Source organism: Mytilus galloprovincialis, chromosome 3 (assembly GCF_965363235.1).
Source record: "Mytilus galloprovincialis chromosome 3, xbMytGall1.hap1.1, whole genome shotgun sequence".
Taxonomy (NCBI): Eukaryota; Metazoa; Mollusca; class Bivalvia; order Mytilida; family Mytilidae; genus Mytilus; species Mytilus galloprovincialis.
Genome location: NC_134840.1, coordinates 90,257,642 through 90,270,754, shown reverse-complemented (window position 1 = coordinate 90,270,754; position 13,113 = coordinate 90,257,642). Strand labels below are relative to the sequence as shown.

General features: G+C 32.6%; 1 protein-coding gene across 1 annotated transcript in view; it reads right to left on the bottom strand.

The window, feature by feature from the left end:
• Window positions 1-6,442: 6,442 nt before the first annotated feature.
• The window catches only part of LOC143069336 (uncharacterized), a 28,910-nt gene continuing 22,239 nt past the window's right edge, over window positions 6,443-13,113 (bottom strand). Inside the window, exon 5 of the mRNA XM_076243919.1 lies at window positions 6,443-12,752. Within this exon, the coding sequence (XP_076100034.1) occupies window positions 11,436-12,752 (1,317 nt within the window). The 3' untranslated portion in view covers window positions 6,443-11,435. The remainder of the gene's footprint in view (window positions 12,753-13,113) is intronic.

Sequence of the window (13,113 nt, the reverse complement as noted above, 5' to 3'; positions counted from 1 at the left end):
TTATAATTTAGTACGCCAGACGCGTCATATGCACCTTGCTTACAATAAATTCATATTTAGTAGTACTAAATATAATAAACCTATTGCTCAATGTTTAAGAAAAAAACTTACAAAATACAAAAACTTTACATTGAGCAATGAACCGTGAAAATCAGTGCAAGTTCAATTTAAACATGCCAGACTCATTGGTGGTAAGCGGATGGTCGTAACGTATAGAACTTTACGGTTAGCCGAAAATGGGAGATAACTCTAGAGATTAGTTTTTCTTTTCCAATTGTCGTGCATTTGAGCCAAATCGCTTCTCTCATATACACACTAATCTTGAGTACGTTGATATTGAAATACAATTTGATACTAGTACATAAAATCATTCGAAAAATTCGTAGAATAGTCGTTTAAAAATTCGAGCATGATGGTCGTAACTAAAATAACAAAAAATGTTGAGGACAGTCGTAACGAAACTAACAACTATAGGTCGCTGTACAAGGTTCAACAATGAGCAAAATCCATATTGCATAGTCAGCTATGAAAGGCCCCGAAATGGTAAATGCAAAACAATTTAAGCGAGAAATATAACGGCCTGATTTATGCACAAAACAATGAATGAAAATATATAATATACAACAAACGACAATCACTGAATTACAGGCACATCAGCTTTTTTAGCCCTCATTCCAATCCAGGTAATTTTTTTAACTTCCAAACATTGTATAGTGGCGGGATCAATATACCGTTATTTAAATATCAGACCGTACTAGTTACCGGAACTTTAGATACATCATTCATGGTACTACATATCTGTAAAACAGGCAAAATATGTACCCAATTTTAGAATTCGTTCATACTTTTTTGTATAATTCAGAATTGTCAGTCAATATGTGTTCTACAAGGATCACCAGTCGTTCACCTTTCATTTGATACCTTAATATCTAAAATGTACTCTACAAATTTTTATATTTTAATTCTACACCTATCCGTAGGAACAATTTTGTTTTAAATATGTACTACTTTCATGTACGTTCTTTTGTCATGGGGTCCGAATTATCAGAGGTGCTATACCTTCTGGTAATCAAGTTACGCACTAACACAAAAGTATTTAAACCATGTTGGAGAAAAAAAGCAGAGACATCCTTGCAATCTCTAGTTAAGTCTTACTAATTTTATCGAGACAAACTCAAATGAGCTATAACTAAATGAAGAGGAAAAGGAAAGAAAAAAGATGCACTCATTCTTCAATAGTCGGACTCTTTTTGGGAGACTTCGTGGCTATAGAAAAGAGCTGTTTTCAATAAGCATTTTTGTTTGTTCAGTAATAATCTGTCTGGGTGTAATTACTTTAACTGCGTCTTCGGCAGTGTTGACGGTCAATTCTGCATCTTACATTGTAGTGTAGACTGTTTTTCTCCACAGATCCGTTAAATCTGTTGCCATAGTGTGTTGTTGGATTGCTGTTTATTGATGTATTATACCTGCTTTTATACATATATATATATACAAGGTATTGACAAAAATCTGGATCGTCTATAGATGTATTATATACGTTTGTGCGGTTTTTGGTATTTTCATATTTTTTTAAGTTGTGATCAGTGCAGATTAAAATAGTCCCAAAAAATTATAAACATCGCGATTTTCCTGAAAAAAAGTTTTTTTTTCTGGCAAGAGGACTTAAATGATTTGCAACTAGATATGATAAAATTAAACAACTTCTCCCTAAGATTCTGAATTAGTGTTAGCCCTGTCCCAAAAGACTTCATTATTTGCTTTAAATTGACAGTTAAGTGATAACAACTCCTAAATAGGTCGTCCAATTTCTCTTAAAATTGTCTAGGACCTAATTTTGCTGAATATGATTGCTTTATAGTTCCTACGTTTTTTCCAAAAATAAACTGCCTGTTGGCATAAAATTCAGAAAAAGACAATCTCATGGACAGCAACATTGCTTATAAATCCAGATCCCAGATCACGATCTAGTGGACAAGGGCTCAAAATAGTTGACAAATTGAGATATACTGATATTAGATAACTTCTTACAAAAATATCATTTATCAAACACAAGTAGATCCTATCCAATCGACTTAAACAGAAAACTTAACATTAACAAGCATTCTGTGAGTATTGCATGATAACACAAAGTCCCCTACCTGTTAAAAATTCATTGTAACAGAACAAAATTCTAACTTCACTGTGCTTAAACGGCTGTGGGTAACTTAAGTTAGTTACCCACAGCCCAAGATGGCGGACTCTAAACTCGTTGATATTTAATTCATACAAAATGTACCTTTTGCGACGTTTTTCATACAGAATGTAAATATTTATAGGATTATTGAATATAGAAATGACTAACATTTACCATAAATTTGTTAATATAGAGTTCACTAAAGCGCAAGGTCAACTTTAAAAAATGCATAAGATGTCCGTAACTTTTTGATCGAAACTAAGCAGACTGTCCGTAACTTTATTTTTAGATGTGGGTTACTTTTGATTTAAAATTTTTAAAATTATAATTTCCACAATTAGAAGACAATTAACATCATATTTGTAACCTTCGCGGCCGTTTATACTACTCATTCACCACCAAATGTGATTTTATAAACGCATCATACTTACACCACAGAAGTTTTATGTGGGGTTTGTGGTACTCCATCCTGGTTATGGTTTGAACTTTTATTTACTGATATGCGTCTTATTGACGTTTTTCGCTTGTCAGACCAAGGCTTTTCCGTACTCTTTAACGTTTTGAGTTTAATTATATGTTTGCGGTTTACCTTCACCTCTGTTCCTTTTGTATTTTGATGAATATTTTTTGACGCGGCTCGGTATTTATACATCCCACCAGTTAGTTATAGTGTTATGATTTTTTGAATATGTTTCCTAATATGTTTTTTTTTTCTCTCTTTGTATGTTATCAGGGGTTGTTAGACTATTAAATTACCCTGTTGTCCTACGTAGTTATTTATATTTTTATATACTATGTCGAATTGTTACACTATGTTGACTGCTCTTTTCCTTTTATTGTCACTGACTTTTACCTATTGTGTCTTTTAGTTTTATTCAGTTTAATGAGATTTAATGCAACTTGCATACAAATGAAATATGCAGCTAGCTGTAAAACTAGGTTTATTCATTTATACAAAATGTCCCTTTTTAAGTTTTCCCAATTACTGTAAATCTTGGCCAGGGTGCCGCAATATCACCGTGCGCAACGTCCCAGTGTGTCCAGATTGACATCCCTTTTATTTTACTGTCAATGCTGATGGGATTTGTTTTTGTGGGGATGAGAGCTTTTTCAAAAAGACGGAAAAAGTTTGTGCACTTAAGTCTCGTATAGTCTATCCACTGCATGCCTGGGCAATTTGGGCTCCCCTCCAAAATCCCGGATCCACGCTACCCTTGTCGTTGCTGGCAGAAAACTAGTAAGTGTATACATGCTACATGTATGTGTAAAAAATACTTGCGTAGTCTACTTGTTCAAAAATAAAAACGAACAATGATGTTTCAACAGTTTATCTGCTATGATCGGAAACAACCCTCCGAACTAGGCGATTCGGGTACCCCGACGTTATACAAAATGAGACCCGAGTTTTGCGGATTTATCGTGATTTTTTTCATATTTTTCCCAATTTTGTCTTCCATCGATACAATGAATTATATCATACTAGACATCTACTTCGTTTTGTGAATATGTATTCGATGAAATCTCTATCATCAGTTTAAACATTACATCCGCGTATGTCGATTCTTTGAAAGTTACGGACATCTCTATTGGTATGATGAAAAAAGTTACGGACAAGTTGTTTTGAAGTTACGGACAGCCTAAGAGTTTTTTAAAATCGTGCTGTGATCGTTTATTTTGTAGAATTTAATCACCTTTCCAGTTTAGGGGTTTCCCTAAACGATTAAAGCAACTTTTAAATTGAGTTGTTTAATTGATGCATTCGTGGTATTGTTATTCTATAGAAGAAAAGTATCTAACCGACGCAAGGCGGCTCCATCTTGGGCTGTGGGTAACTTAAGTTACCCACAGCCAGGGCCGTAACTAGCCTCTTTTAATATTGAGACAAAAAATATTTTTCGGTGAACAAATTTGGCGAGGGATCTGGGGCCGCTTAAGGCCCCCAGAAGCTCTGAGAAAAATAACGCAAAATCGTGCATTCTGAGCGTTTCCAAGACTTTTTCTTACATTGAAACGCAATTAATTTTTAGCTATTTCTTTCGACAATATTCTTGTCTCAAAGCAAACACATAGATTCATTGTAATTTAAGACTTTTAGGTTTTACGGGGTCAACATTAAAAGTAGACCGATATGTAGGATAAAGCAAAAACCGAAATTCTCATAATCATTATGTCTGTCTGTTCTTGTCTTGAAGTTGTATTGTGCTTAATTCAGACTTCGGTGATTTTTTTTATGACTAGATTTAAATATAGTGACAGTGCAGTATTATACTTTAAGTACTAGTACTGCCTAAGGACCATCATGACCTTGTTTTACGGTATTAATGATTCTTTAATTCTTGAAGACCTTTCATCAACTATCAAGATGAAGAATAGAAAAAAAAAGTTTGGCCATTGATCATTTATATATTTTTCTATGCATTGACTTTGTGTGAGATAAGGTCCTGTGCACGTTTACTCCATATTCTTTTATTTCCTGTTTAAGAGTCTGAACACGACTTCATGCAAGTTTAATCCTTAAATGTAAAAGGTCATGTGGCAATATACATTGACATTTTTTTTAAAGATGATTTGATACCGGGAAATTGGTGGTCTTACTTTAATTTAAACCATGTCAGCTATCTAGTTTTATGTACAAAAAAAGAGCCAGTTTTGAATTCTTTGATATCCATGCAGAAACGACAATTTTTTTCCCAGTAGCATCGTATATTCTTAAAATAGTTTCTCGTATAATGTCTGAACATCGGTGGACATGCAACATTGCAAAACCACACTTTACAAATGAAAATCAATACTCTGCAGACTACAGTTATAAAGTAGGACGATAAATGATCAAAAGACAAACCCGGGACACAGAAATAGAAACAATAGACCATCAACTCTGAAAACTAAAAGTAAAATAGAAACATGGATCGCGAAAAACATGCAGGGGCGACATCAGAGTGAAGAGATCTTGCTTCTTGCAAGACACTTTCCGTGAAAACAATTCAGGTTGATATGAAGACAATCTTGTTTCAGTTGGGTTTTTTTTTGTGTTTTTTTTTAAATTTCCAATATGAGGCATTTGCCTCATTTGCCTCAATGTAGTTACGGCCCTGACAGCCGTTTAAGCACAGTGAACTTGATCTTTAACTTATCATGGTGCAAAAAAATATCAAGTCAATTTCTGTCAGCATGACGAAAAAAACTGTTGAAAACTGATTATTTAAGTGAATTTTTTGTGTTCAAAGACCAAACTCTGCACTAAATCATCAGACTGGAACAAAATTCTAACTTGATCTGTAACTTGTCATGATAAAATCATATACTAATAATCAAATCATCTTTAAGAAGAACAACAAACTAGAGGCTCTAAAGAGCCTGTGTCGCTCACCTTGGTCTATGTGCATATCATAAACCAAGGACACAGATGGATTCATGACAAAATTGTGTTTTGGTGATGGTGATGTGTTTATAGATCTACTTTACTGAAATTCTTGCTGCTTACAATTATCTCTATCTATAATGAACTTGTCTCAGTACCAAAATTTATGAAATTTGTTAAAAATTGATTGTAAAGAGCAATATCTCCTAAAGGGGTCAACTGACCATTTTGATCATGTTGACTTATTTGTAGGTCTTACTTTGCTGTACATAATTGCTGTTTATGGCTTATTTCGATCTATTATAATATTTAAAATAATAATCAAAAGCTGTAATTCTTTCTTAAAATTACCAATTCAGAGGCAGCAACCCAACAACCGGTTGCCTGATTGGTCTGATAATTTCAGGACAGATAGACCTTGACCTAACGAACAAATTTATCCCGTTAGATTTGCTCTATACATGTAGAATTTGGTTTCTGAGATATGAGCCAAACACTGCATTTCACCCTATGTTCTATTTTAAGCCATGTCGGCCATCTTGGTTCGCAGGCAGGGGCATCAAACACATTTTTTTTAAACTAGATACCATAATAATGATTGTGGACATGTTTGGTTAAATTTGTCTGAGTAGTTTCAGAGAAGATTTTTGTAAAAGATTACAGAAATTTACGAAAATTGGTAAAAATTGACTATCAATCAATCCCAAGTGGTATTGATCCTTCTGGACAAAAATTTATAGAGATCCATTCACTAAAATTTATTGTTCGAGAACTAAGTGTGTCTTCAGACGACAACGACGTGATAGCATTTTACGAAGCAAAAAAAATTTAAACGTTATTCCGAGACTCAAATTAAGCAAAAACTTTATTCCAGACTCCAATGGGTTGATAATAGTAAAACACAACACTGTTAAAAGTATTTAATGAAATAAGTATGAATCATACCTTTAGAACTGATAGCTGCACTTGAACAAAACAATGAATATCTATATTAGTGCATATTGTATATGTAACATATAAGGGTCAAATGTACACATAACTTACACAATGAAGATACAGAATGATTGAAATAACATAAAACATGTTCTTCACAATTCTACTTTGTAGCACTAGGAGAAACATCAACATTAATATCAGGAATTACTGTCATAATCAGCTTTTTCATTCAATAATTATGTACTATTCTTCAGGTTTCTATTCTAAATTTGATTTTATATTATAGAACTACATTTTAAAGCCACTAAAAATACATATGGTTCTTCATTGGCTACTTAACAAATAAATTAGTGTAAACAGGTAATTTTCTTTTCTTCAGTTTAATATGACACTTGTTACCAAATTAGACTTTATAATAAAGTTGCTGATATTTATTTTCACAAACTCTCTGAATACTTCACATTTTAATTTTGTATAAAATAAATATTCCATAGGAATAAGCATTCTATTTAAAAGTGACACACATCTCACTGTACAGAGGTCAGAGGAATCCGTCAATCTGGTCCTACTTAAATCGTACATCCCACATGCAAACTTTAAAATACAGAAGCACTATGTAAAGTCTTTTAATTGGGTAAATATCATTTCAGATTTTTATAAAATGATGTGGATGAATCTATTTTACCAACTGATGGACAATTGAAAAATAACCTGACAACTATATAGACATGAATAAGATTTCTGTGTCATCTTATTGCATGTGTGTAAAATATACAAATGATAAGATATGGTAAAAGGCCTCACTGTTGGTATTTAGAATCATAAATAATAGACTATAGTTTTTTTAAATCTTTCACAATACATTCTTCAGATATTGTAGACATTACTGTCAGAAATCATGAACTACAGTATAAGATATTTTCTTTATATCTTAAAACAATCTCGTGAAAAGTAACGTAGGTAAATACTTATTCTAATTCACACTTTATTGTAAAAATAACAAAGTTTGGTCAACATGTGGGATATTTGTGATGGCATAGGATGTATTATTTGATAGTTAAGCACTTTAGTGTTCAGTCTAGAAAATTTATCTTTTGATACTTTAGTTTTGTTTAAAGAAAAAAGGTTTATGAAAGGAAATACAAAATGTTTGTTGTTTATATTTTTTCATACATATAATAAAATAACCAAATCTTGTTCGTTATTGTTTTAGAAAAACAACAATTTATGTTTTTATCAAACTAGAGGCTCTAAAGAGCCTGTGTCGCTCACCTTGGTCTATGTGCATATTAAACAAAGGACACAAATGGATTCATGACAAAATTGTATTTTGGTGATGGTGATGTGTTTGAAGTTCTTACTTTACTGAACGATTTTGCTTCTTACAATTATATCTATCATGAACTTTGCCCATTAGTAACAGAGAACTATATTTGGTAAAAATTTACATAAATTTACCAAATTAATGAAAATTGTTAAAAATTGACTATAAAGGGCAATAACTCCTTAAGGGGTCAATTGACCATTTAGGTCATGTTGACTTATTTGTAGATCTTACTTTGCTGAACATTATTGCTGTTTACAGTTTATCTCTAACTATAATAATATTCAAGATAATAACCAAAAACAGCAAAATTTCTTCAAAATTACCAATTCAGGGGCAGCAACCCAACAACCGATTGACCGATTCATCTGAAAATTTCAGGGCAGATAGTTCTTGACCTGATAAACATTTTTATCCCCTGTCAGATTTCCTCAAAATGCTAAAACTGCAATTTACCCCTATGTTCTATTTTAAGCGGTGGCGGCCATCTTGGTTGGTTGACCAGGTCACGCCACACATTTTTTAAACTAGATACCCCAAAGATGATTGTGGCCAAGTTTGGATTAATTTGGCCATGTAGTTTCAGAGAAGAAGATTTTTGTAAAAGATTACTTTAATTTACGAAAAATGGTTAAAAATTGACTATAAAGGGCAATAACTCCTAAACAGGTCAACTGACCATTTTGGTCATGTTGACTTATTTGTAGATCTTACTTTGCTGAACATTATTGCTGTTTACAGTTTATCTCTATCTATAATAATATTCAAGATAATAACCAAAAACAGCAAAATTTCCTCAAAATTACCAATTCAGGGGCAGCAACCCAACAACCGATTGACCGATTCATCTGAAAATTTTAGAACAGATAGATCTTGACCTGATAAACATTTTTATCCCATGTCAGATTTCCTCAAAATGCTTTGGTTTTTGAGTTATAAGCCAAAAACTGCATTTTACCCCTTTGTTCTATTTTTAGCCGTGGCGGCCATCTTGGTTGGTTGACCAGGTTACGCCACACATTTTTTAAACTAGATACCCCAAAGATGATTGTGGCCAAGTTTGGATTAATTTGGCCAAGTAGTTTCAGAGGAGAAGATTTTTGTAAAAGATTACTTTAATTAACGAAAAATGGTTAAAAATTGACTATAAAGGGCAATAACTCCTAAACGGGTCAACTGACCATTTTGGTCATGTTGACTTATTTGTAGATCTTACTTTGCTGAACATTATTGCTGTTTACAGTTTATCTCTAACTATAATAATATTCAGGATAATAACCAAAAACAGCAAAATTTCTTCAAAATTACCAATTCAGGGGCAGCAACCCAACAACCGATTGACCGATTCATCTGAAAATTTCAGGGCAGATAGATCTTGACCTGATAAACATTTTTATCCCTGTCAGATTTGCTCTAAATGCTTTGGTTTTTGAGTTATAAGCCAAAAACTGCATTTTACCCCTATGTTTTATTTTTAGCCGTGGCGGCCATCTTGGTTGGTTGACCGGGTCACGCCACACATTTTTTAAACTAGATACCCCAATGATGATTGTGGCCAAGTTTGGTTTGATTTGGCCCAGTAGTTTCAGAGGAGAAGATTTTTGTAAAAGTTAACGACGACGGACGACGACGACGACGGACAACGACGGACGACGGACGCCAAGTGATGAGAAAAGCTCACTTGGCCCTTCGGGCCAGGTGAGCTAAAAATGGTCTGTGCCATCAAACTTTTTAAAGAGAATGAAGAATCTTACTATTTTTTCTAAAACTTCATGGAACAAATAGCAGTTGTCCTTTACACTTTTAGCTTGAAATTCTGAAGTATCATAAATATAAATGCTAAAAATTACATTTTCCCCCTGTTAATACATCCATTTCTACCTTCTGTTTGTGTTCCATGTCATTTAAATACCAACACTAAAATCAAATTGTACAGGTCACATATATAGAAAAAAAGTACTAACATATAAAATGTATTGCAACTGATAATTCCACAAGAAACTAAATAAGCTGACTGGACGGATAGATAATCTTAAACTTATTAGGATACTTTGATTCAATTAAATAACCAAGAGAACCACAAACTTCAGATCACTGAATTAAGTCCCAAAAATAATTGATATATACATGTATAAATACCGTGTTACATCTCCTGTCATAATTGAGACCATCTTTAGCTCTCATAGAGTATAAACAAATGCTTCTTATCCATTTCTGCTGAATTCTGTTCTCATTCATAAGAGTTAAACATAGAGAAAATAAAGTGTGTATACTTTGATCATGTGACTAACTTTTGTAACAGAAGGAAGATCCCAAAATTTAAAAAAAATAGAAATTTTAATTACCAAACCATATTTTGACCTATTCACTGCCAAAAAGAAGCCAATTTATTGTTAAACAGAACTGTAAAATAGCAGATAAAATTGACAGTTTAGCTAAGCAACACATTGAAAACATTGCACTGCAACAGGTATAGGTGAAACAGGATAACTTTTATAGGGGTTTTACTTGGATTTAAACTGAACTGAAATTTGCAAGATTTTCAGAATATCATAAAATATAAAGGTTGAAATTAAAATGGAAATAATTTTACATGTAAACTTTGCAAAACATTCAAAGTCAATGAACCACGACTTAATGTTGCAATTCCAGATAAACTCAGTAAATTAAAAATATCATTGCTAATACAACTGCATACCAAATGTCATTGACTTATCATAAGTGGTTCACTTTATATTTCATGTTTAGACCTTTTATAGCTGACTATTGAATGGGGTTTTCTCATTGTTGAAAGACTGTACAGTTGCCTATTATTGCTTACATCTACTTCATATCAACTTTAGACAATAGTTATCTCATTGGCAATCAAACCACATCTCATAATTGTAATACTTATCACAAACTTTAACATAAAACTAAATAAAAAGTTTCAAGGTCAATACACAACTGATGGGATAGGACCAAATAATATCCAAGGAAATGAGATGTTGCAATGCTAATACAACTAAATATTTAACAGTAACATCACAGATCTACTACATGTACTAGTGGTTCCCTTTAATAATCTGTCCTAAAACTTGTAAACAAATCAACAGTTTCAAAGTCAATAGACTGAAGGGGAAAGACAAAATTATCTCTGAAATTGAGGTGTGCTAATGCTAATACAACTGCATACCAAATATCATTGACCTACCAATTAATGGTTCCTCTAAAGAGATGGTGAGACCTAATCACAAACATAAACAGTATTGACAAAGTCATTGCCAGAAAAAGCTCACCCTTTTCCTCTTTTTAGACTGTTAATGCAAAACAAAAACTAAAATCTACTTCTGAACTAAATGTACTTAACAGATCTCTCTAACAAACATAGTAAAAAAATAAAATTTCTGTGGCTTTCATATAATTTGAATGTTAAAATACTTAGTACATATACCGGTACACATTTTACAAGACCTCCATTTAGATACTTAATTTCACTTTTCATAGCGACCCTATAATCCAGGATTTTATACAACAAAGAGATGCAATGTTCTTTAATGTGCTTCCTATAAATTTAATATTTGACATAATTTAAATATTTTAAATAATAAATAAGACATAAATGAGCTATGCACAATTATGATGTATTTCCTATTAAATTATTGATTTAAGAGGACACTCCCTTCTGTTGTCTGCAGATATTGTCCTTCTAATAATGCCTGAACTGTTTCTAAGGGAATGGGTTCCCCATCACTTCCCTGTAATTGTACAGTGCTGCCGTCCTGATTCTGGATAATTATGATGCCCTCTGGTGTCTGATAAATGTTCGATGCTGTGATGACATTATTTAAAGAAGCATCTTCTGTGATTAACTGATCGTTTACTAACTCAATCATTTCAGTTGACTCCATGTGATTTGTTTCTATTAACGTTTCTCCTATAGTCTGCTCTCCAGATTCAGGATTTTCTAAACCACCAGAGGAATTTATCATGGTATTCTCTAGAGCAACATTAGAATTGCCTAAAGTCGTTGGTTCTAAAGAATTATTTGGTTCAACATTGTTGTAATTTGTAATAATGAACGTACTGCCTTCATTGCTTTGTGTAACTTCAGGTTTCATCTCTAAAGATTCTGACTCCATGTCTGTTTCTCGTATGTTATTTATGTTATTTTCTGCAATCATGACTCCAGCTTTTGACACTACCGATGACAATAAACTAGTTGCTACAGAATTAGAGATAATTTCAGTCTGTTTTGGTACCTGGTTATGACTTAACAAGGATGTGTTGTACACAGAACTTATCTTTCCTACAGAATTAAATCCAGTCGAGTTATTGACTGGAACTATTGTGATTCCTGATGAGATATTGGATTGTACCACTGTGCTAGGTTTTGATGGTAAAGTCTGTGAAGATCTTTTCTGAGGTAATGATTTACTATTTAACACAACACTCTTTGTAGGTGATACTTGATTACTGACATAATGACTTTGTTTACTTGCAGAAGGTAGTGTTGATGTATGTGATGATATAACATTAGATGGTGAAGACTGCACACATTCTAAAACTGCAGCTGAACAATTGGATTGATTTTTATTCATGACTATTAATGGATTAGAACTTGTTTGTGAAGTTTGTGCATTATTAACTAGAACTATTTTAGGAGATGTAGAATTAGTTGTTTGTGGTGTTCCCATTAACACAATGTTTCCTTGAGTAGACACTACAACATTACTCTTTTTATCATTAGGTAAAATAGATTTAAATCTTTTGGTGGGCGATTCGGTGGATGGACCCATCATAACTTCTATTTTATGTGGTCTTTTATGTCGAACGTGGTCAAACTGTTTTACAATTTCAATTTTCTCTGTATTGTTCAGATCATTGTCCATGAAAGTAGACTGAAGAACAGCTGTATTCACTTCATATGTCCCTGTTTCAAAACCAATAGCTTCAGTCAGTCTACTATTTGACATCTGAAATAAAAATGGTTCCACATTCATTAATCAACTCAAAAATAATATAACTACTGTACATGTATCAAAAATTAGATTTCTTTACATTACAATCTTTAATCTTTTGCTTATATCCAAATGATAATTCTGATAAACACTAGAAAAAAGTTTTTGGTATTTTATAAAAAAAATATAATAATCCAATTAATCTTTGGGTCAGCTGAATTATAAAATGTACTTTTCTACATAAATCCGAAACTACTGGTAAACAGTTGTATGAGAACCTTTAATTAATAAGTGGTTTTAGCATGAAAATCATGAAAATAAACACGAAAATAGTCTGGATATTTATTCAGATTATTAGTAGAGAGTTCAATCTTGT